Source organism: Plecotus auritus, assembly GCF_963455305.1.
Source record: "Plecotus auritus genome assembly, chromosome: 3".
Lineage (NCBI taxonomy): Eukaryota > Metazoa > Chordata > Mammalia > Chiroptera > Vespertilionidae > Plecotus > Plecotus auritus.
In genome coordinates, this window is record NC_137772.1 from 146062992 (window position 1) to 146089682 (window position 26691).

General features: G+C 38.0%; 1 protein-coding gene across 3 annotated transcripts in view; it reads right to left on the reverse strand.

The window, feature by feature from the left end:
• TMTC2 (transmembrane O-mannosyltransferase targeting cadherins 2) overlaps nt 1–26691 on the reverse strand; it is a 450431-nt gene that overhangs the window by 48037 nt on the left and 375703 nt on the right. For all 3 annotated transcript variants that reach the window (XM_080660474.1, XM_080660476.1, XM_080660475.1), the window contains 2 exons: nt 19700–19814; nt 3195–3258 (listed from right to left, as the gene is read on the reverse strand). In XM_080660474.1, coding sequence (XP_080516600.1) covers nt 3195–3258; nt 19700–19814 — 179 coding nt within the window. The remainder of the gene's footprint in view (nt 1–3194; nt 3259–19699; nt 19815–26691) is intronic.

Consider the following 26691-nt stretch of genomic DNA (forward strand, 5'->3'; position numbering starts at 1 on the left):
TTTGATCAATGGAATTCTTCTAAGTAAATTTTATAGAAAAATATGGCTTTTGTAGAATAGAAAAATTAAATAAATTTATTATGGGACATCCTGAAGAACTGAAATAGGTGTTATTAAGAAAGAAATATATCCCAGAGATAACCAACAATCTTTTTAATACGATGATAAGTGGTGTGTACAAAGCTTGCAGCCACGTATTTTACTTTGTATAGTCATGATCTGACATGAACATTGCTAAAACATCCACAGAGACCCCACATACAACTACTGATTGTTGTAGTTGGACTTTTAAACATGGAAAGAAATGCTTTATGAAAAATAAGAGTAAGAGTAGATTATCGTGTAGACAACAAAAATAGAGGAGATAGTTAAACTACTTAAATGTGGAATAGGAATTGAAATCTGTTTTGTTATGTTATATAAGCAGGCAACTAAAATTTATTAAGTTAAAGCACAGAAATGACAATGCTTTTATGACAAAGAGAATAAACAGCTATAAGCAAGAGAAATGTTAGATGGATACCTTAATTTAGATCAGATGCTAACTGCTAATAAATCATTACATGGCTATTGTTTAAGTAGATCTCTTCATTTCAGAGGAAAAAATGTACTGTATTTTATCAGTCTTGCCTTGGTGACATCTCACTTCCCTAGATTGCATACAGAAAACCAAAACACAATTCTTAAAACAGATATGGAAAGACCACATCTGTAGATCCATTGACTCTAACACCATTTACTTACTGTTAAGTATGAACTTTGTATTCTCTCCAAGTCCATAAAATAATTTATCATTACCAGATAAGGGAAGTATCATTTGAATAAAAACATTTTTCAAGCACAGTCTGTACCACATTTATGAAGAAACTTTTGGGAGTTTCAGAAAAAAATGGCTTTGAGTTGGAGATTAAATATTGATTTTATGATTTGGCTAGTCATTTAAAATAAATAATCTCATAAATCAGGCTTAAATCTGGGGTTCCTCAGCATCTTTAATTTTTTAGGTCAGGTCAAATAGCTCAGCTAGCTCTTTCTCACTAATCCACTATAATATGCTGAAGAAGATCTTTTGATCAACCACTTAACAAAAATAAAAGTGACACTCAAGTGACATACTCAGTGAGTAAAGGTTAAACTTAACATCATCATTTATTATGTACATTAGGAGCAATATATTAGGCAATGTAAAGAAAATAAAGAAAAAAGCAAGAAAAACAAAAACCTGATTCCTGTCTTCAATTATAAGTTTAAGTCCTCAAATTTAACTCTTTTCTGAAAATGCCATACAAAGATGCCCAACTCAGGCATTTACAAATCTGTGCATTTAGCATACCTCTCCCAGCACCTCCTAACTCCCTTTTCCTGCTCCACTTTTCTCCAAAGCGCTTATCACTGTCTGACATGCCACCATACTCATCTGCTTCTGCCCCATCGCCTCAGTAAGCTCCCAACAGGCAGGGACTATTGTCAATTTTGTTCGCTGCTGTGTATCCAATGCCTGGAATAGTGCTTGGCACTTAATAGGTATTCAGTAAATATGAGAAGACCATTCTTATTTTTGTTTCCTAGACTTGTGGCCTGCATTTCCTCTCTAAGTGTAAGTGCATTTTTCCATCAAGCTTTCTCTTATGCACACAGTAGCCTAGGTTTCAATGCAATTCTACTTCTTAGGTGTGACAGAGGATGAATGTCTCCTGAGCTTCAGCAGAATGGGGATAAAGGAACTACCCGTGGGTTGTGAGAAATTAATGAGGGAATTCATAGGAAGGACTTAGCACAATGTCTGACACATGATAAGTGTTCAATAAATTTTAGCTGTTATCGTTCCTACCATTACAGCTATTAAATTATTCTCTTCTATTACAAACAGCTCACCAATTCTTAAAAGTACCTCATGATTAATGAAACAAAGGACTTTCTGATTCAGGGCTAAGTTTACATGTGGTTGAATCTCCTGAAAAAAACCTACTTCCTGTGTGAGTTGCTTTCAAGAAGCATTAATTTTCCTTTTGTGCACCCACAGGACTGTAGGTACCTCTCTATAGGAATCACCACACTGTATTGCCATTAGCTGATTATGTTCAGTCTTCTCTGCTACGTCATGTGGTCTTTTAGGGTGCAAAATCTCCATATCCTATCACAAAGCGGGCATTCTATAGATGTTTGTTTTTTTTTTTTAAATATATTTTATTGATTTTTTACAGAGAGGAAGGGAGAGAGAGTTAGAAGGATCGATGAGAGAGAAACACCGATCAGCTGCCTCCTGCACACCCCCTACTGTGGATGTGCCTGCAACAAAGGTACATGCCCTTGACTGGAATCGAACGCGGGACCCTTCAGTCCACAGGCCGAGGCTCTATCCACTGAGCCAAACCGGTCAGGGCTAGATGTTTGTTTGCCCAATAGATGAGTTACTGTACAGAAATGAGACGGATTCCATTTGTAGTCACATCACACATGCACTTTCATTACAAAATTACATTTCTCAATAGATGGTGTAGATCCAGAGAGCAGGATAGAGGTCTTAGTGTCAAATAGTGATGCAGAGAGCAGAGTGGAGTGTGTATGAGAATAAAAGTAATGTAATGGAATTCAGTGATGTGCTGTGAATAAAAAGTGCTTAGAAGACCGATACAAAACCCATTCTTATTTCCTCATAAATGGTTCCTCTATTTCAATAGTAATGACCTAATTTATATCCATCGTACTTTATGGGAGTGTGACTACCCAGGGAAAAATTCAAATAAAAACATACTTGATAAAGTTGAAAAGCACAGTTATTAGGATCCGTGGAATATGAAAAAGGCACACACCTATTTGACTATATGTAAGAATAAAAAAATACTTATGTAGTTCGGAAGTTCTTAGATATTTAACACCACAGCAAACAAACTTTCAAGGAAACTAATTTTAAAAGTCTTCCAAACGCAAATTATTTAGAAATGCTAACACCTGTATTTTGATGATAAAAATTTATAATGCTTTATGCAGGATAGAAAATAGAAATCTGTACCTCTGGGAAAAGAAAGAAGATTGAGATTGGCAAATTTTATTGTTGAATTAGCCATTTATTTAGTATTCAGAATAAAGGATCAGAGAGAGAAAACCCAGTATCAAGAGGCATCTAGTCTACAACTATCTCATGCTGTGAGTCTGTCCCTGTAAGTAATGCTTCTCATCAGGAAAGTACTTACATTGGGCCTCAGCCTGGCTGCCAGATCATAATATTTCTCAGCTGCTTCATTGAGGCTGGCCTGTCTGTTAAAGAAAAAAAAATCAAATTATATAATTTATTTTAAAATTGCAGATAAGTGAACAGAATCATCATGCAGCAAAGTAATATTAACTTTTAAAAAATTACAATCATACTAATCAAATAAGTTGCCTAAGTAGAAAAATACCATTAAAAAATGAATGCATGGCCCTCGCTGGTTTGGCTCAGTGGATAGAATGTTGGCCCATGGACTGAAGGGTCTTGGGTTCAATTCCAATCAAGGGCACGTACCTCAATTGCAAGCTTGATCCCTGGCCCTGGTCAGGGTGAGTGCAAGAGGCAACCAACCAATCAATGTGTCTCTCTCACACTGATGTTTCTCTTTCTCTGTCTCTCCCCCTCCCTTTCACTGTCTTGGGTGAGGATTAACAACAAAAAAATAAATGCATGAAATGTACTTGTCTTTGTCTTTAAGACATTATAAATAGTATCTCAACACAATCTTATTCAGTCAATATTATTATTTTAAATTTGTATATTAGAAATTAGAAATGTTATTTTTGTTTCCCAAGTTAACCCAAATAATATGTTACAGAGGTGGGATTCTCTAGCTTCAACATGATGTCCCAGAAAAATCTTGATTTTTAAAAATAAATTGTCAAAGTTAATCATGAGTTGCTTGTTTTATAAAAATAGTGAATATTTGCAAGTTATTTTTAAAATCCTGTATCTATATAGACAGGCACTTTCTTTCCAATTTAGGAGGAAAACCTTCCACTGTATGTAGCCTACAGGAAAAAAAAAAAAAATGCCAATTTCTCTCTCTGTGGTTTTAGGCCACCAGGCTGGGCATATGACACAGCCTCAGCTAACTGGATGTTCTTGTTTGGAAGGCTTTTATTTCTGAGTGAGTGACAGAAAGATGAAGGGATGGCTAGAGTTCACTGACAATAGTGGAAGTGATGGGGCGATGTCCTTGCTAGACTCTTTCGGTAAAGAATTGCTTTTGGATATCCTGAATCTTGATCTCTGAGGCTACCTTGTTTCCTCATACTATGTTTTTCAGCCCATGTTGGATTCAGTAGTTCCCACAGCCTTCAGATTGCTAGAGTCAGTTTCTCTTCATTACTAACAAATACCATGAGTGGCATAGTTGACTTCAAATAAGACACACAGTGAATTTTATACATGTTTATGCATTGTCTATTCTTACAATTCATAGCAAACCCCTACATTCAGCCATGTGGTTAGCAGAATAAATAAAATGATGGCATCCTGAGGAAGCCCAGCCAATTAGCCATCAAAACAGTATGTTTTTGATATTGTCATGTTACTTCAGAAAACCTTCAAAGATGATAGATCGTAAGAGCTAGAAGATCTTGCAGGCTGTGTTGTAATCTGGTGACCATATTTGAGGGATGCAAAAGAAGTGCTATAGAAAAATATCAAGTCAACTTCAGATAATCAACTCCAACTACAATGTGAACACAGTAGTATAAATGGATTCTGGTCTTACAGTTAAATGCAGTAGTGTTCTCTTGAATTGTGATGTTAAGAAGCCCTTGAGATAAGAGGATGGCAGAGTCAGGAATAAAGAGGAGAAGCAAAAATTACCTTTCTCAATTACAAAACCACATTCAGGTTTTAAAAGAGAAGGCTAACTAGTCATACCTATAAAATTGAATTTGCACTTTGGTCAAGCCAAATAAAAACTATAAAGACATACCCCATGCAACCATATAAATTATAGAAATAACTGAAGATAACATGTCTCTGGAGAGAAAGACATACTTTTCTAATTTTTAAAGGAAAAATAATTAGAAACACTGCTGTTTTTAATGGGGTTATAGAGAAAATAAAAACCCTTGACCTAAGGCTCTACTGGACTCATGACATGTTACAACGTGCTGCTGCAATTTACTAGTCTCATAAACGTTGAAGTTCAATTTCAATATGTCAAGAAAAGTACTTTATTCTAGTATGAAAGACTAAAATTTCCCTCACTAGGGTATTTAATGAAGGTTACCTCCACCAACTTACAGAATCACTTTGGTTCAGATTCATTTGGAAATTTGAACCAGAATTCATTAGGTCATGCCCTGGAAGGATTTTCTCCAGGGGAAAATAAAAGGCACGGAGGTAGGAAATTAGAGTAACTTAATACTACAAAGAAGTAATTTACTTTGAAGAAAAATCAACCCATATATGTTTAACATAGAAGGCATAGCTACCAATTATATTCATTTATGAACATTCAAATTCATGAGGGAGATAAGGATCAAAAGAGAAACTGAGAAACTCACTAGATGAAATGCCTTTAAAACAATAATCAACATAAGTAAAAAAAAGTTTTCCTCCCCAAAAATATTCTTATGAGTTTTTAAAGTCTTTATTGTCTTTAGTGGTTTAATTCCCAAAGGACATTAGTTTAGAAGACTTTGTTTAGAAGGCTTAGTTTCTTAAGCTAGAAGTAAAATTGATGATATGCCAATGAAATAGAAAAAAAGTAGAATTTATTAGATTTGTCATATAACTGAAAATTAATTTTTACTCTAGGACTTCTAATATTAAATGGTCTTCATTGACTACTAGTCAGCAGGCATTTATGATAACACATGGCAAACCAGAGGGAAAAGAGTATGTCAGTTCTATAAATGTACATTTATATCCGTTTCATTCTCTGGTCAAGAGAACTCATGAGAAACTGTCTAAGGTCTACTTATAGTGTATGCTGTATTTCATACTCCCCTCTGCAACAAGTATCCTAGAAGTGCTTAAAACTGAATTGCAAAGATGACAGAATCATCAATCAACATTTGAAAACTGAGGGAATTAGAAATATTCTGCCAGTTGCTTAGAGGATCCTAAGGACTCCTAATTATAGAGAACATCACCCACTGGAATTTTAGAGAGTGATTTCAGGACTACTGGGATCAAAGTATTTAATAAAAGGTGATAAAATATACTTTTCCTGAATACCAATAGCATTTCTTTCTTTACTATTTCTTTTCTGGAACAGAACATTTCTAAAGTTGCTACTTATGTGTCATTTCTATTACAGATTATTAAAATGAGGCTTAGAGAAGATGATGATTTCCCTAAGGTTATACAGGGGTAGGTGTTTGAGCTAGATGGGAGTCAAGGCCTCCACACTAAATGTCTGAACCACAAAAACATGCTGGTATCTTTATACACACCAAGATGCACAATAATATGTTGTCCCATATAATGGTCGTGGCAGATGACCACAACCATTCCTACATCAAATACTAAGAAAAGAAGAAAACATGTTTTTTATTATTATGGTAAAAAGCCATAACTTAAATGTAAGAGATGAGATTTAAAAAGGGGAGAATAGCCCTGGCTGGTATGGTTCAGTTGGTTGAGCATCATCCCGTGCACCAAAAGGTTACTGATTTGATTCCTGATCAGGAGACAAATGATCAATGTTTCTCTCTCTCATCGATGTTTTTCTCTCCTCTCTCTCTCTCTCTCTCTCTAAAAAAAAAAAAAAAAATCAATAAAAACCTATTTTTTAAAAAAGAAAATAAAAAAGGAAATGGAAAAATATGGAGAACATTTGCAGTCTCAGGTTTTACTTCCTGCCTAACTCCATCTCTCAAATTGAGAGAAGTGAACCTCACCAGACCAAATTGAGCAGAGTACAGTTTTAAGAACAGAGTGAAATGTACTATTCTGTTTTGCCCCATGGTCCTCACCTTCTCCTCAAAACAGGGAAGGGTAAGAACTCAGGGTAAAGACAAAGAAATAGGGAAGGAGGAAACACAAGAACAATGCTGAGTGCTCACTTTCTTACTACCAGACCTCCCCTCTTTTTTTTTTGGGGGGGGGTGTCTCATTTAAATATAGAGGGAAACCATAAATTTCCCATATGTCCAAGTAGAAGACTCAAAAGGTGGGTAAAGGGGAAAGCAGTTAGCTTTGCCAAGAGATCTCCTACGCCAGATGTAGACAACCTTATGCTTTAGTCATAATGCACTTCAAAAGTAAATGATGAGATTGTAAGAAAAATCACTTGTACCAAGAAGCCACACTGGGTCCAGATGAGTGACTATCCCTATCTAACGTGCCACCCTAAGAGTCAACATTATGTCCCATATGTACAGAATAAAGATTTAATCATTATGCCAACAACAACAATCTCAAATGGAGGCTTCTTTCTTATTTCCAACACTTGCCAAATCACATATAGAAGGCCCTCCCCTCTTTCACACTATATGTGGCCTCTCGGGCCAGGAGAGGTAAGGAAGTAAAAAGCCCTAGATGGTTTTGTAATTTGGGCTATGAAGTAAATAATGAACCTTGAACCCCTCTCCCCAATTCCCTGGATTGAGCTGGTTATCTTTTAAATTCTTTCGATTCAGTTTTTCTGCCATCAGTGAAAAAGTAGCCTCAGAGTGAAAATATAATTACAAAAGTCACAAACAAACACTATTTTTGATTATTATAGAATTCCATTTTTGCACATGGAACTATAAAACTTACATCTGTTAAAAATATAGAAATATAATTCATATATCTAACTTCCCTCTCTGGTGTTATTTCATAATAGAAAATTATTTTTTTAGAACATAGGTTTATGGTCCAATTTCTTACAAGTAGAGATGTATAAAAAAATTTTTGGAATCAGTTATATTATGAAACAGCAACTTAATATACCCTGTGAAATGTTTTAGGAAAATCTGATTAAAAGAATCACTTACAATTACCTACATTTTTATGTATTCCATGAGAATTATAAAATTAAAGCTTGCTAAATTTAAAATTACTTCCTTGAAATATAAAAAATAAAAACTCTAGTAGCATTGAGAAGACTCTTTTAAACTAGTTATTAATAGTTGTGAATTATTAAATTTGAATTAAAATTATTAAATGTATATAATAACCACTGTATGACTCATACAAAAGACAATATTTTATTAAAGTCTTTGTGATTATTTTCAAGGGTAACTTATGAGCATTTTTTTTACTAGACAGCAGTTTGTTCCTATATCATAAAAGTAGAATGAAACAGTAGCTGAGGTTTCCTGGGTTCTTGCCAACTGCTAACCTGACATTTAGCTTTAAGTTACCCAGAGAAGCACTAAATTTTAATTCTAGTTGATAACTTGTACAGTAAAACTAGAAATAGAACTGAAATGAACGAAGACATAAAAATGTATGAGAAATCTTAAAATAGCAAAACCAGAGGTGCACGTATATACAAACGGAGGAGCAGAAAAGACCTTTGTAATGAAACTCAGAATATGTTCTTTATGACCACCAAGCCTTCTTAAATGAAAATTCTTCTCTGTCAAGACATCAAAAATGGCTTTATAACCTGTAGGTATCTGTCTCAGTTCTAAACATAACAGACGGAGAGGTAAAGCAGAAATGTAGCAATTACCATGGTATAGAGGAAAAAACTTTGCTGATTGTAAAATTGACAAAAGATTCCTCTGAGTTAGATATTTCTTGATGCTTCATGAACATTTGAGCCCATTCTTTCATGGCCTCCAATATTTCAAGGCTGCTAAGAACAGGTTAAGCCTATATTAGAAAGATTACATAACAAAATATACTGAAAAATAAAAGGGAGGAAATATGTATTGGCAATGTCAAATATAATATTCATATATAGTAAATTACTACTAATATTCAAGATGTAATGACGGGAAGAAGGAGTTAGGAGGAGTGAAAAGAGGAAAGCCAAGATAGAACTTCTATGAAGGGGTGGTCCAAGAACCAACATCATAAGCATCACCTAGAACTTCTTAGAAGGGTAACGCCTCAGGTACCACCCAAACATACTATCTCAGAATGTGCATCTTAACAAGATCCCTAGGTGATTCGCATACACATTAATGCAGGAGAGGTACTGGGTTAAATGATACCCACCTTCAATCGCATCTGCCACTCTTTGCTTTAAAAACCTTACAACCCTTTTGAACCTAGTTGAAATAAGCCCCTCTTGACCAAAAGTTGGCAGTGAAGTACAGTGTAAAACTGGAACACCCAATGACTTTTCAAGAGGTTTTTGGCAGTTTGGGAGGTGTTAAAGGAGAAAGTATATGGCCTAGAGCAGTGTCGGCAAACTCATTAGTCAACAGAGCCAAATATCAACAGTACAACAATTGAAATTTATTTTGAGAGCCAAATTTTTAAAACTTAAACTTCTTCTAACACCACTTCTTCAAAATAGACTAGCCCAGGCCATGGTATTTTGTGGAAGAGCCACACTCAAGGGGCCAAAGAGCCGCATGCGGCTCGCGAGCCATGGTTTGCCGACCACTGGCCTAGAGGGCCTTGGAGTTATATATATTTCCAACAGCTTCCCCAACCCTGACAAAAGGATCTGATTTTATTCCTTTCTCATTGAAGAAATTTCAATTTTATGTCACTTGCAGTGAAATGTATTCAGAAATTAGTATATTTAAATTTTATATTTTAATATAGTTAATTCTGTTAGAGTGTATGCTGGAAGCCAATTGCAGCATGTCATAATTGAAAGAGTTTCATCAAAAGGTTGATGGAACTTGGGGACTCAACAAGGGCTGAGTCTGTGTATACGAAACCCTACCCTTTGATGTGTATATCTACCTCGCCTTAGGACAATTTGTGTTAATAAAAAGCAAGGGGTCCTGAGATGAGGAGAACTTAGTTCTTTTAGCTAAGTCTTCTCTGACTCCCCATGATGCCTTTCAAAATTATGTTTCGTCTCTGGACTCTTATTTAATTTACACACAGCCTCTTCTCCAGGTTCCTGAGCCCTTCTTGATGCCAGATCAAGACCACCAGTGTTAAGTGTATTATTTGAGTATAGAAATGGAAAGATAATTCCTTGTCATACATTTATTCTGCTCACTAGAAATTATGGCAATAATGGGAGCCAGTTGGGACAGTGCAGTTTTGCTTTTCTTCCTACCTTGGGGAGAGGTGATGACTTGGGCCTGTAGGCCTGGAAAAAAGGTAAGTGCACACTTCTCTCAGCTGTGTGTCCTCTGTCAGACTCTACACCATGATGGTACTTCTAAAAGCTTAATATCACCTTGAGAGTAAAAACTTGGAGCTTTCCTATGTCTACAAATCTATTTTCTAAAATCTATCATAAAGAAATAATTTAAAAATATTGGGAGGATCTTGCTATTTAGGATTTATACACAGCTGGTAATCTGTTACTCTCGATATATCCTTTCTCCATTAATAAATTGGAAAAGCACAGCTTCTAGTCAGTCACCCAGTTATAAAGACAGAAGAAAGCCAAAGGGACACAAGAAGTCAGCATTATACTTGGTCAGAGCACACTAAGTTTACATCCCAGCTTTACCAACTATGGGAAATGCCGACTCTCTTGGAACCTCAGTATCTTCATCTGTAAAATGAGAATATTAGTGTCTACTTTACATATGTGGAATTATAACTTGACAGATATAAATGCAAAATATGGTGTCAGGCAGACAGGAGATATTTTAATAAATGCTACTTTTGTTCTTCCCTTACTCTGTAGGTACATTAAAAGCAAATAAATAAATAAGAATAAAAAGTAACTTTCCACCAGAGCCCAGGAATGCTGTGAGTCAGGTAAAGTTTTTAGTGCCTCTAGATTTCCTCTCAGTTATCAAATATCTTCATGCTCTTTCTAGCTTCCAGTTCTGGGAGAATACTGAATCAATCCATTCATACAAAATGCTTCTAATGGAATAATTGATTCAATACTTTTCTCTCACAACTCTATAGACATAAAACTCTACTGAGTTCTAGCATTTTAAATTCCTTTGATATTTTCCTTTGATGATAAGCAATCTGCTTTTTATAATGCTCTCATCTGGAAGCATCCAGCACTTTTTCCATTTTATTTGAAGTACTAAAAATGTCAACAAGTACAGTCAACACTCATTATGTGAGGCCACTCAACATCTGTGATCACCCTCCCTATAAATATATTGGGTAATGAGGCACAATGTGGATCCCACCTTCCCAATCAAGACAGAAGCTAGAAATCCCCTCATCTTCCCACTTTCTTCAAGTCAAGGTTCCAGCACATAACTCAGGTCCCACCAGTCAGAAGCAACCTCAAGAGAATGGAAGTAGGAAGCAAGCGTAATGGGGAAGGAGCTACACTCAGGAGAATCATCTTTTAATGAATGGGGCACTCACACTGCTAGGTTCCTTGTGGGTGATGGTGGCAGAGCTCTGGACTGTAAAGCTGCTCAGCCCCAGAGAAAGCAAGGCGGTTGATTATTTCTGGCTGAGTAGATCATTCTCAATGCCTATGAGAGAGTTTTTGGGCTATAGAATACTCATTAGTAAGAGTATTTATTACTGGCAAGAATGAATTCTTTAGTTTGCAACAAAAAACCTGTGACCCATACATAAAGACAAGTTCAGGTACAGATCTGTTTTTTGCTTTCAATATGATGATTGAAGGCCTTCATCCTTTCTTAGAAATTTTCTCTATCCTATATAATAAAAAGCTAATATGCAAATAGACCGAGCAGTGGAACAACCCGAAGAACCAAACAACCAAACAACTGGTCGCTATGACATTCGCTGACCACCAGGGGGCAAGTGTGGAACATGGCGGGTGTTGGCTGCGGCGGGATGGTAGAGCAGGTGAGCGGGGGTGCCAGACCAATGCGGGTCGCTGTCATCTGGGCAAGCCTCTGGTGGTTACTGAAAATTCTTTGCTTCCACATGCCACGGTCCCGCCCAGCACTCGCACCTGCTGCCAGCACCAGAGCCGCCACTCACACCCACTGCCGGTGCCAGCCTCACTCACACCCACAGCTGGTGCCGATGCTGGAGCTGCCACTTGCACCCACTGCCCGTGCCCAGCGCCGGTCCTGATCACTCGGCGACATCAGCGGGTGCAAGTGGCTGCCAGCCCTGATCACCCCTGAGGGCTTTTCCACCTCCCCCTGCTCCTGAGGGGCAATCAGGGCAGCAGCTGCCGCTCTCACCCACTGACGGCGCAGGCCTCATTCACACTGCTGCTGGTGCTGGCCCCAATCGCTCTACACTGTCAGTGGGTGCAAGCAGGGCTGGCACCGTCAGCGCGTGGGAGCAGTGGCGGCAGGAGTGGGGTTGCTGTCAGACAGGGGACCAAGGGCTGCGGTGGGAGGGGCCAGGCAGGGGTGCGGAGGATGGGCCGAGACCCGCCCCTGTGTCTCCCGCAGCCTCGCAGCCCACAGTTCCTTTCAAGGTGCACAAATTTGTGCACTGGGCCCCTAATTTGTTGATAATTGCTTATCTGCTCTATGCTCTTCTTTGGAAATGTTCTATTTACATATACCAAATATGTGCATATGTAAATTTATATATAAATATGTACATTTAATTATATATACATATTAATATATACAGATAATAAAACTATATAGCAATACTATATACACTGAGTGTCCAGATTATTATGATTTCTGAACGCATAATAATCTGGCCACTCAGTGTATATCCTATATAATAAAAGGCTAATATGCAAATTGTTCCCTCGACCAGGAGTTCGACCAGCAGGCAGGCCGGCCAACTGCCCATGTCCTTTCCCCCTGGCCAGGATGATACACACACACACACTGAGTGGACAGATTATTATGTGTTCAGAGATCATAATAATCTGGCCACTCAGTGTACGTACTATGTATATACTATATATAAATGTATATAACTACATATGCATACCTGTACACTATATATAATTAGGGAACCATATACAATCATGAATGTGCATAGTATTCTCAATCTATCCTCTAATCTTTTATTCTTTCAGTTATCATTTTCATGTCTTTAGTATTTGCCATCAATTTCTTGGAAAATACATCTTTTTTTTTATCAATGTTTCTTTTTTTTTTAATAAATCTTTATTCAGATTATTACAATTGTTTCTCCTTTTTCCCCCCATAGCTCCCCTCCACCCAGTTCCCACCCTACCTTCTGCCCTTACCTCCCCCCCACTGTCCTCATCCATAGGTGTATGATTTTTGTCCAGTCTCTTCATGAACCCCCCTTACCCCTTTCCCCCTGAGAATTATCAGTCCACTCCCTTTCTATGCCCCTGATTCTATTATATTCACCAGATTATTCTGTTCCTCAGGTTTTTAATTCACTTGATTTTTAGGTTCACTTGTTGATAGATATGTATTTATTGTTCATAATTTTTCTCTTTACTTTTTTCTTCTTCCTCTTCTTTAAGAATACCTTTCAGCATTTCATATAATACTGGTTTGGTGGTGATGAACTCCTTTAGCTTTTTCTTATCTGTGAAGCTCTTTATCTGCCCTTCAATTCTGAATGATAGCTTTGATGGGTAGAGTAATCTTGGTTGTAGGTTCTTGCTATTCATCACATTGAAAATTTCTTGCCACTCCCATCTGGCCTGCATAGTTTCTGTTGAGAAATCAGCTGACAGTCGTATGGGTGCTCCCTTGTAGGTAACTAACTGTTTTTCTCTTGCTGCTTTTAATATTCTCTCTTTGTCTTTTACTCTTGGCATTTTAATTATGATGTGTCTTGGTGTTGTCCTCTTTGGATTCCTTTTGTTTGGGGTTCTGTGCGCTTCTTGGACTAGTAAGTCTATTTCTTTCACCAGGTGGGGGAAGTTTTCTGTCATTATTTCTTCAAATAGGTTTTCAGTATCTTGCTCTCTCTCTTCTTCTGGCACCCCCATAATTCTGATGTTGGTACACTTGAAGTTGTCCCAGAGTCTTCTTACACTATCTTCAACTTTTCGGATTTTTTTTTTTGCTTTTTGCTTTTTCGGTTGAGTGTTTTTTGCTTCTTTGTATTTCAATTCTTTGACTTGATTTTTGTGTTCTTCTAGTCTGTTTTTGGGTCTCTGTATAATATTTTTTATTTCAGTCAGTGTATGTTTAATTTCTAGTTGGTCCTTTTTCATATCTTCGAGGGTCTCGTTATATTTATCGGCCTTTTCTAGGATATTCTTGAAAAGCCTTATAACCGTGGTTTTGAATTCTATATCCAGTCGTTTGTTTTCCTCCATTTCTTTCATTTGTGATCTGAATCTTTGACGCCGCATTTTCACTGCTTCCCTGAGTTGGTACGGTAGATTTGTGTGCTAGGTTTCCAATAAGGCCCAGTGGGTCTGCCTCCCCAGTTAACCTGAGGTGGACACTCTTGGTGCACCGTTTTCCTCCATTTCTTTCATTTGTGATCTGATTCTTTGACGCCGCATTTTCACTGCTTCCCTGAGTTGGTACGGTAGATTTGTGTGCTAGGTTTCCAATAAGGCCCAGTGGGTCTGCCTCCCCAGTTAACCTGAGGTGGACACTCTTGGTGCACCCCTTTGTGGACTGTGTGTGCAGCCTTGTTGTAATTAAGTCTTGATTGTTGTTGGTATCACTGGGAAGAATTGACCTCCAGGCCAGTTGGCTGTAAGGATCAGCTGTGTCTATGCTGGGAGAAGTTCGGTGCTGGAACAGCCTTATAGGATTAGACTTGCCAAATTGCAATAGCCTCTGTGCTCAGCTTGGATGGGGTGGAGCCTCAGTCTTGGCTTCCCGTCAGCCTTGCCCTTGTGCGCACATGCGCGCCTTCAGACCTCTGCCTTCCCCGGCTCCCGAGTCTCCGCCCGAGAGTCCAGACTCCCCCCACAAGAGCGTGGGTCCCCAGGGGCTCGCCTGGAACTGGGGTTCACTGCAGTCAGAACTGGGGCTCAGTGCAGTCAGGAGCCTCTGACTCCCTTCCACTAGGGAGAGCCTGTGGCAACCTCCGCAGCCTTTGTGGGCACTGGCAGGCGCGCGCCTTCAGACCTCTGCCTTCCCCAGCTCACGAGTCTCCGCCCGAGAGTCCAGATTCCCCCCCACAAGAGCGTGGGTTCCCAGGGGCTCGCCTGGAACTGGGGTTCAGTGCAGTCAGAACTGGGGTTCAGTGCGGTCGGGGGCTTCCTTCCCCCTTCCGCCAGAGAAAGTCAGCCAGGCTCTCAGCCACCCTTCCTCTCTGCGCGCACAAAGACCCTTTGCCGTACCTCCAATTCTCTGTGAGCTTTTCTCTTTCCTTCTAGTTGTAGAATTTTCACTCAGCCAGCTTTCCTGTGGTTCTGAATGGTGTCCGTTCTGTCTTTTAGTTGTAGTTTTGAAATTGTTGTGCGAGGCAGCAGTTTAGGTGCTTACCTATGCCACCATCTTGGTTTCTCTCCTTGGAAAATACTTCTATTTAAATTATCAGTCTAATAGCTGTACCTTGCCTCCACTGCAGTCATAAATTTGGAGATCCTATTAATCTCTTAGCCATCTTTCCTGATGTTGTATTGTTCCTCTTTCCAACTACTAATTTTATTTTCACAGGTATACACTGTATCAGTTAGGACAGGTTAGATTACACTGTAGTTAATAAACACATCCCAAATCTCCGTAAATTAAGGTAACCAAGTTTATTTCTCATTCTAAAGCAGGTGAGAAGGGAGGTTTGTCTGCCTATGACCATTTCACAGTTTCCAAGTCAGCAAAAGGGAAAAGCACTGACTCTTACAAAAGGGACATACATCATGTTCACACACATCCAATGACCAAAATAAGACCCATGAAGGTCTTCAACTTTGAAAACCAAGTGCAATCCTATTGTGTTTCCCGAAGGTAGAAGGCTAAACATATTGGGTCAAGAGCATTAATACTTCCACACCTCATAGTGTTCTTGCGACTCATCTTGCTATCATGAATAACAGATATTCTAAGTGGTTCTTATGTTTTTAATATAAATCTCACTGCTTTGGTGAGGGCCCTTTACTTGGATACATCTAATTTGTTATTCTTATCTGGACTGCCAAATTAAAATCATGTACTTCAGAACTTTCTATGTGCTTATCCTACAGAGAAAGATCAGTATCCATTATTGAGAGTTGAAACGAGTCTGTTAAAAATTTCTCAAGTTTCAAGTCCCTTGAACATCCCATAAGATAAAGATTTTCCCCTTGATGAGTGGCCCCAGGCCCTCTCTTCTCTTCCAATCTCATCTCATCTATACAGAATAACTGTTTTTTGCATTTGGGGTGAGCAATTTTTTTTCCTCATTAATAGATTATTTGGGTCATTTTATTGGGAATTAGCCAAGCAAAGGGAAATTAAATGAGTGTCCTCAAACCATACTTGAACTATAAATTTCCTAAATTGCTGATTTTGAATGTCAGGTCAACCATTAATCCAACTAACCAAGATATAATCAGGGAGTCAGCTGTCCTTTCCCTCATACCCAAATGGTCACCAAATCTTGCCAATTTTGTCTCCTAAATATCTTGGAAAAGAACAGAGCTCTTGAGAGAAGAATTTATATCAAACTCAACTTATAACAACTTTGCATCTACAGGGGAAATGCTATATATTACACTAAATAGGCAAAATCTTAATAGCTAGCCATTTTAATAAGGCTGCATTCAGGGGAAAAAACAATAACTGTTCTTACTTCTTTCAGCAAACCACGTCCTAAATGTTCTTGATTATATAAGAGGTTAGACAGGAAGCATTCAAGAAATAGTTGAATTTGACTGAACCAAAAAAACTAAGTGAAAACATCTTTGGGGAGTGCCACCAAGTTAAGTAGAATATGGCCAAGCTGCTGTGGTCATACTTGCAATCAATACATATAGAGAGGTACTGACTGGCTGCAACTTAATGAGGAAGGCAGAATGCAAAAAGCTAGAGAGAGGTTCTGAAAAAGAAATCATAAATATTCCTACATCGCCAATGTATAACAAAAACTTTCCATTGGTTTCTAGCATTATGGTAACTAAGGAAAAGTTACAAGTAATATATTTAACAAGGACATGTTTTGTAATATACTTATAATGGGTTTCCATTGGTAGACCTTGAATTTCTGATACTGATTTAATATGTAGCAAAAGGCCTTATTCATGAAAGTATCTATTATGATTAAGATGAATTAGCCTGTAGAAACTTGTGCATTCCTATCTTTACTATTTTTTTGTGTGACTAAAAGCATAGTGCTTTATTCATGAAGAACAAAAAGGTCCCACTCATGCAGTACCTAACCTTGTCATACAAAGTAAGGTGTCCTTTACAAATTATTTTTCCATTGAAGGTTCTTGCAAATTAGCAACAGCTTATTTTATAAATATAGCAATAGTGAATGGAATCCTGATATCTCTTTGTAGGTATCAGCTTTAGGAATGTTAAATATTGATGTAGAGTAAGGGCATTCAAAAGAAAACTCAGAGTACATTCTTTCCTTTTAAACAGACTTTGAATTTCTTATTTAAAACAAAAAAAAAAATCCAAGTAGGAAGCCATTGAAATACAGTTATCATAAGAATCTCAAATAATAAATCCATAGTAATCTATAAAACTTGCTTTAAATATTGGTTCCTGGGGGACAGGTAGAAATAGCCTATATAACAAAGAGGTAATATGCAAATTGACTGTCACTCCAACACACAAGATGTCTGCCCCCATGTGGACACAAATGGCCGCCACAAGATGGCCAACAGGGGAGGGCAGTTGTGGACGATCAAGCCAGCAGGGGAGGGTAGTTGAGGGGGACCCAGGCCTGCAGGGGAGGGCAGCTGTGGGTGACCAGGCCAGCAGGGGAGGGCAGTTAGGGGCAATAAGGCCAGAAGGGGAGGGCAGTTGGGAGGGACCAGACCAGCAGGGGAGGGCAGTTGGGAGGGACCAGGCCTACAAGGGAGAGCAGTTGGGGGTGACTGGGCTGGCAGAGGAAGGCAGTTGGGGGTGACCAGGCCTGCAGGGGAAGGCAGTTCAGGGGGCCCAGGCCTGCAGTGGAGGACAGTTGGGGGCAACTAGGCCAGCAGGGATGGGAAGTTGGGGGGGACCAGGCCAGCAGGGATGGGCAGTTGGGGGGGACCGGACCTGCAGGGGAAGGCAGTTCGGGTGGACCAGGCCTGCAGGGGAGAGCAGTTGGGGGGAACCAAGCTGGCAAGGGAGGGAAATTAGGGGTGACTGGGACAGCAGGGGAGGGCAGTTAGGGGTGACCAGGCAGGCAGGGGAGCAGTTAGGCATTGATCACGCTGGCAGGGGAGTGGTTAGGGGGTGATCAGGCTTGCAGGCAGGAGCAGTTAGGGGCAATCAGGCAAGCAGGCAGGCGAGCAGTTGGGAGCCAGCAGTCCTGGATTGTGAGAGGGATGTCCGACTGCCCATTTAGGCTTGATCCCGGTGTGGGATTGGGCCTAAACGGGCAGTTGGACATCCCTTGAGGGGTCCCAGATTGGAAAGGGTGCAGGCTGGGCTGAGGGACACACACCGCCCCCATGCACGAATTTTGTGCACCGGGCCTCTAGTGTTGTTATAAAAGGACAACACAAGGAATGCTTGTGATGATGAAAACAGTATTTTCTGTGGTGATGGCTACAAAAGCTATACAAGTGATAAAAATGCATCAAACTAAACACACACACACACACACACATACACAAGCACAAGTGAAACTGGGAGATCACAATTAGACCAGTGGATTATATCAATGTCAATATCCTGATGTTGATATTACAGGGTAGTTCTACAAGGTACAAGGAGACCTTTCTGTGTTATTTTTTATAACTGCATATAAATCTACAATGATCACAAAATAAAAAGTAAAAAATAGTTCCTCTACTTGTTCTTGAAAGTTCATGTTTTAAAATTATACAAATGTGAACCAATTCTCCTGTTATTTGTCTTCCCTTGTAAGACATAATAACAAACCTATCTCTAGACATTGTACATTGAGCCAATAGTATAAATGTCACCTAATGAAGCATTTAGATGATTTAATAGAGTGAAATTCAGGTAAGAGTATGGCAAAAGATGTATCCATATTTCTAATAGAAAAAAATAAAACATTTTAAACAACTGTATAAATTATGTCAGTTTCTTAAAAACATCTTCTTTTAACCTAAATCCCACTGAAGGATGCACTGGCTTTTTATATTCACAACAAAAATTGTTGATCTGCTTTTTAATTGTTTCACTATAATTCTAATAGCCTTCCTAATAATTTTTCTGAATATAGAAGCACTAAAGGTCTAAATATATGCATAGTTGACGGTACGCTAATTATTGGGCCATTTTGAGAATTTGAAAGGCCTTAAGTATATTTGTATTTTATAATCTTCTCCACACCAAACATAATCCAATGTAACCACATGGCACATTCAGTGCAACTAATAAAAAAAACCCACAAATATTGAGATGCAGTTGACTGTCATATGTTTTGTTTTGGAGATAATTAATTAGACAGTTATTAATTTCAATTGTGCAATTTTCTTTTTGTATTTTATGGCCAATAGTTTTTGAAGGGAAGGAAAAAGGGGTCTCTATAATATTTAGAGAATCCTGAAAACTCGTATGCCCTACATAATGTATACATAAACTAGAATGAAAAAAATAGTCCTGAGTTTAACATGGCTAAGCAGAATAATTCAGTTTATGGATGTGGAATGAGGTAGTATGATGGGGATTTAGTAGAATTAACTGCATTCCCAAAGCCACAGTGCTGATCTTTTAAGGTACAGTTGCAAAAACTAACCTGAGCATGTGGGCAGCATTGAAGACCACATCAAACTCTGTGCTGTCCAGTTCTGCTGCTTTTTTTGCCATCTCGGCTGCTTCTAACAGGCGAGCTTCTTCCAGAAGAAATTGACCTGTAAAGTATGAAAGCAGGAGAGCTTCAACTTAGAATACAATAATCCTTTGAAATAAATAAAGCTGCTATACAGAAAAGTATAAAAGCAGAGATTAAGGTGATATAAAGCTAAGAATTACATGTGCTGTATACATAAATGCTCATCTGTACTCATATTTAACAGGCCTTTCTTTTAATTGCAGGACATTGCAATGCATTTATCTTATACATTAACAATTTTTTCTTAAAATAAAATCCTGTATAGACTGTTGATGTAAGAAATAAAATGAATAAAATATATATTACAAATAATAACAAAAGATATACCATGTTATGTAAAAATGTAAAAAGAACAATTTTTAAAGTCTTATGGGAAGAATATTATTTACGTCCCAGTCATACTAAGAAATAAATGACACACATCACTGTGTAAGTTTAAGGCACACAGCTTGATGGTTTGATTGATATCTTTGTGAAATGATTACCAAAGCTTTCTAATATAAAAGTGTTTGAGATTTAAGGCATTGTATCAGTCCTATTGCTGAATTTGCAGCTCAAGTGCAATATATTTCACTAAGTCACCAATCAACTGGTGTAAACATTCACCTCTAAATTCATTATATGTGATGCATAAGTAGTATAAAATTTAATTATTAGCTATAAATCTCTGAGCTTCTGGGATGATAGTTCCTTTGTAGGAAAAAAAAAAGATATTTACCAATTGGAGTTTAGTTGATTTTAATTATTCGTCCTTCAAATTAGCTTCTGTCTCTGATGCATATACACTAAAAGGGCTATGCATATTGAGATATATTTAAGTAACAGAAAAATTATTAAAAGAACATAATAGGTCGGCTTAGCTCTTAATTAGATTGACTGACAAACGTGGAAGAAATATTAACTGATTCAGATTTTTGAGATTCCTTTCAGGCCAGCCCTACAAGGTTAAAATTATTGCAGATAGAGCCACACATGTCTTTAAAGGCTACCTCAAGAATTGTTATATAATGCTATCCCAGAATCATATAGTAAAAGCAAAGAAAAAAACGTTAAGAGCTGAGCTCAATTTTAAGAGTGTAAATATGCAAGTAGAGAGAATAGATGCTTCTTTAGAGCTAGGGCTTTATTAACAGTAAAAGTAAAGATGTTAAGCCTCATCTGATACCACTTTTAAAATGAAAACCAAATCAAGGGATGACAGAGATATGCAGAAACCATCTGACAGACTTCCAGAGCTGTGACCTAATGATTATTTCTTTTTGCTTGGGGTTTCCTGTTAGCAATACAAAAAAATAGCTATAAAAATGATTTCCAAGTCCTAAGCTACACACAGAAAACAGAAAAAATTAAAAATGGTAAATCCTCCCAGGTGGCTGTTGGAAGAGGCATTAGCTACTGTTCATCAAATAAATAGTACAAATCGTCTTCTAACCCATAGGGATCAGTCTTTAATATACCAGGGGAAGTTTCCTGCTTTCATATTTGCAATAAACCACAGCCACTGCCTATCCATGGCATTTCTAATCTTCAATTGGTAAATAATGGTAAGTAAAGATAAGCCTAGAATTTCAAGCCTGCATTTTTAAATAAAGTGACAGTTTTAAAATCAGCACTTGGAGATGTGTCAGCTACTTCTACAAAAAACTTTCTTAGTCGCCTAACATTCTGTGCCTTTCTCATCTTCCAAAGTAAACACAATTGTTGGGTTAGATAATGATTAAGGAAACAGGGTTGTAAATAATTACATTTATAAATAGAAAAACACATTACTCATAAAATTCATGTATGTGCTAACTCTACAAATATGTTGATGAGGCATTCAATTTAAAGTGTACATGCTTTACAAAAAGTAAATCAAGAATTAGATAATGTGTAGCATACTGAATAATTACTATCTCCTCATATATATGGATAAAGGATACCAGGCTAAATAAACCCATTCTTCAGTTAGTTATGCTTATTATAGATTGTTTGAATTAAAATGTAATGTTAATTGCTACGTGTCTTCAAAACATAATGTTTACCTAAAAAAGTATTAATAAATATAATTATGTGACACTTAAAGAAAGAATAATGTCAGAATTTATTAATTGTTTTTTTTCCTTTTCAGTTATTAACTCTGAAATGTATTTTGCTATTAATAGTTAGAAAGATGCAACGATTAACTGAATATGAAAGTTATTTTCTTAAAATTCATCACTACAGACAGTAGAGGGAAAGGAAGACATATTAGCCCAGATAAAAAAGAGAAAAAAGGACATTATTTCTATACAGTCCACATAGAGAGTGTCAGTGACAAGAGGTCTGTGTGCTATAATAATGACAGTGGCATAAGAGATGAGTTTATATGCAATGCCATGTCCCAGAGCAAAGCTTTTCTTTAAAAAAAAAAAAAAGATATTTTTAGAGATAGAGGAAGGGAGAGAGAGAGAGAAACAAATATCTGAACATGGATTGGCTATCTCCTGCACACGCCCTTCTGGGGCTAGAGCCCACAACCCAGGCATGTGCCCTGACTAGAATCCAACCTGCAACCTTTCCGTGCATGGATGACACCCAACCCACACTGAGTGACACCAGCAGGGACCAACGCAAAGCTTTTTCAAGCTATGTTAATGTTAAACACATCTTTAACGATTCAAAATCACCAACAAAAGAGGAACATTAACTAATTATGTAAAATCAAATACACAATTTTGTCATAATTTTTACTTATGCTTTAAGTTAGCTTTGCCATTGAACATGCTTTCTGTAAACAGTTTGCAAATTCCCAAAACAACATGAAACACATACTTTTTTATTGTAAATGGTGACAGAAATAATTCTCATATAGTAATTTTATAACAGTAAAATGCATTCATCATATTAACATTCAGAAAAACATTACCACAACTTATCAGTTAAGTATTTGCATAATTCCCCCCATTCTGTTCTGACAGGCTATAAATCTCAATAGTCCAGTGTTGATATTATTATGATAAAGGCATAAAATACTATGAAGTGTAAATTATTTGGTATCTATTTTATAACCGAGTTTGAAAACATGAGCTGAAGTAGAAAGTAAATTCTTATTCTATGTTTATAATGATTGTTTTGTGTGTTGTTTTTTTAAATGTAGCCCAGAACTGATGACAAACAGAGCAATAAGCATTTCAAATACATAGAATGAACATAAATTGGGAAACAAATATATACCAAGTTCCTTCTTAATAACTATCCAAAAAACCTAAATTGGTATGTTATTGGGGGAATAATAGGAAACACAATTTGCACTACTCCTTCCAGAAGACTTTATCTCAAATCACTCTTCCTCAACCAACTTCATTTATTACTAGAGGCCTGATGCATGACATTTGTGCAAGAGTAGGCCTTCCTTCCCCCCGGCTGCTGGCACCGGCTTCCCTCTGGCACCTGGGACCCAGGCTTCCCTTGCAACCCCAGCTTCGTCCAGGAGGACGTCAGGTCTAATTAGCATATTACACTTCTATTATTATAGATTGCTCCCACCAGAAATAGGCTGTGAATTACTTAAGCTTTGCTGAGTGTAACTTGCAGCTTTACAGCCTTATTTATCCTGAAGTCTCAGCCTCTAAGATTTCTCTCCACCCACATCTCTAGTCCTGTTTGCCTATCTATTATAAGTGGACATCTTTCATGTTTATGCCCAAAACATGTCCTTCTTGGTGAATCCTTCTTTGATCACTTTTCAATAGTATTAGAATAACTTATGATTTAAATTTACCATCTAAACCAAAGCACTTAAAATAGGAGGGAGTGGTATTATTATGCTGGAACAAGAACCAAAAACCAGATTGTCCTAATTCTGCCACCCCACTTATAGTACCTGTGGCAGAATGGGGATCTCAATTCTCTCATCTTTTATCGCTCTTGGAAAGTGAACCATTTTACACAATAAGGCATTGTATCCCCGAAACAAAAAGTGATCAGTATTAATAAGAGAGAAATAGGTGTTCGTCACTGAAGAATACAAAGATCTATTGTTGTATCCACCAAGATTGAGCCAGGGCTCCCAGCGTGAGTGTGACTACAAATGGAGTCAGGACTCTATGGAGAGTGAAGAGGGTTGGAAAGGAAAGCAAGAGAACTTGAAGGCAGGCACTTAGGGGAGTCCAACCACATGGGTGGATTCTGCAAGGTCACCTTTCCCTGCGGTTCTCAAGCTTTAGTGCCCATCACAATCACCTGGGAGGCTGGCTGAAACACGGAGCTGGGCCCTGTCTGCACAGTTCCAGACTCAGTGGGTTTGGGAGAAAGCCTATCATTTGCATTTTTAACAAGTTCCCAGCTGATGTTACTAGTCCAGTGCTCATAATCTTAAAATCAGTCTCTTATGAAAACAACAAAATAAATGCTTTGCACCAGACTCTTGATCCATGCCTGAGGTTAGCTGTCAGTTAGACTGAGCACTTCTGGTTAATTCACTGCATGTGCCACGACTTTCCCTATATCACAGCCATAATGACCAGGCTTCACAAATGTATGAATAAGATATATTCATCCTATATAATAAAACCCTAATATGCAAATTGACCAAATGGTGGAACGACCAGTCGCTATGATGCGTACTGACCACCAGGGGGCAGATGCTCAATGCAGGAGCTGCCCCCTGGTGGTCAGTGCGCTCCCATAGGGGGAGCACCACTCAGCCAGAAGCCAGGCTCACAGCTGGTGGCTGGCCAGCGGAGCGGCGGTGGCAGGAGCCTCTGTGGCAGCACTAAGGACCCCTCAGGGGATGTCCACCGAGGGGTCTCAGACTGCGAGAGGGCACAGGCCCAACTGAGAGACTCCCCGCCCCCTCAAAGCATGAATGTCGTGCACTGGGCCTCTAGTTAATTATAAAATTACTCTTTCAGATTTTTAAAATAAGGAGATTTAAGAATTCTATCCCTCATATGGAGAAGAGATTTCTGAGAAATTACTTCTCTTTTACATGCAGTAGACAAATACATTCTTTGTGTTTGATAACAGAGTAGAATTTCAAATAAAGAAACCACAAAAATCTTAAGTAAAATAGATTTTGCTCTCATGGGTGTGCCGTGCCACCATAGTTTACTATTATTTCTTTGGTGTGTAATTTGTCTTACCCAAGTTAATTATCATAATCTTATTTAACTGTCTCAAATTAAAGGGAGAAAAAAAGAAAAATGAGATGAGAAATTAAAAAGAAGAAAAAAAAAGACATTTGAGTAGGAAAAAAAACAGAAGAAAATAAAAAAGAGGAAACGTTCTCTCCAGGTCCAGATGCAAACAGTGCAAGTTTCCACATAGGCTAAATGGAAAGAGGGAAAAAGCAGTCAATGATTCTGGACTCAGCTGTTTCAGCATCAGAGCTATACCATTTCTTTCTGGACAATTCTCTAACTGAACCAGTTAAATCACTTGCTAAATTTTTACCAATGTTTCAATATGATAATCTTGTGAAGATCAATTCCTCAGTAATTCCTGGATTTAAAATTGATGTCTTAAAGGTAGAAATCCATAAAAATGTAAGCTGACCTTAAACTACAGGCTCAAACACTGCTTTATAAAAGTTCTACATATAAACCCCCTAGATTAGTCTGGACGGGCATTTCTTACTAAAATATGATGAAAAATTTGCCCTTGTGTTCAATGCAACTAAATGAAGTGGCTAAAACAATCTATAATAGGTGTCATGATGATAGAATTCTTTTTAGAAAAAATAATTCAAATGTCACTTTAAAAAATCTGCAAAGACAAATAAAAATATTTTATAAAATAACTAGAACATAACATTTGCAGTAGAATAGTTGCCCTTGGGAGAGAACATCAGATTATCGCAATGTATCCAGAATGATTTTACGTCTGCTGATACTACCCTGTCTCAAGCCATCATCTCGCTCTGGATTACAGCAATAACCTCCTAACTGATCATACTTCTGCCCTTGATTTTACAGGATAGTCTCAACGCAGCAATCAGAGTGATCCTGTTAAAATGGAAGATCCAGTCATCATGCAGCTGAGTCAGGGAAGGTGCAAGTTATTATACAATCTGATATGATCAGCACCGGTTCCTTGCCCCAAATCCCTGCTCAGTTCTCTGACCTTACCTCCATTGTCTCTGACTACTCTCCTTTTGGTCATCTATTCAATCTTCATTGGCCTCCGGTAGTTTATCTGACACACAGGAGGAACACAGACTCCTACTCCTCTTTTCCTAGAATGCTCTTTCCCAAAACACCACAATGGTTCATTCTCTTATTTCTGGCACATTGTGGGGATTTAATAAATATGTGTTCAATGACAGGACTGAATTAACCAATCATATCCCTAGGTGACTACTTGTTTCATCTTCATAATCCATCCAGCATAGGTCAGCAGGCATCTGTTCACATCCTCTCACCTTATAGTGATGTTAGGCAAGGATGCAGTGAATGGCCAACATGCTGGGTATTGCCATTCACTGTGAAGTCTCTAGGAACTATGAATGGTGCCTCCTAGTTTTGAGCAACCTTGCAGCCTGGCTTTAGATCTCTGAATTGCCTTGGTATACAACAAATAATCCAGACATCAATCAGACCTTCTAAGATATCTTAATTCTGGAACAGGTCAAACTATGCAATTGGGCTATTTCACTGTGCTAAGAATGAATTCAATGTCTGGGAAAAGAAGAAGAAACGTAATATAGCCAATGTAGCTTAATATAGCCAATCCAAATAATGTGCTTAGTATACACAAGATATGGGGACACTTGCAGTCAGAGATACAAAGATAAATGAAACATTTATCCTTGAAACAATGCCATTCTAGTAGAGGAAAGAGGATGTTATGGACAGAGTTTAACCACAAAATGGATATACATTTGAAAATGGAGGTACAAGGTAACACAGGCTAAGTGGATAAAGACAAATTTTTGT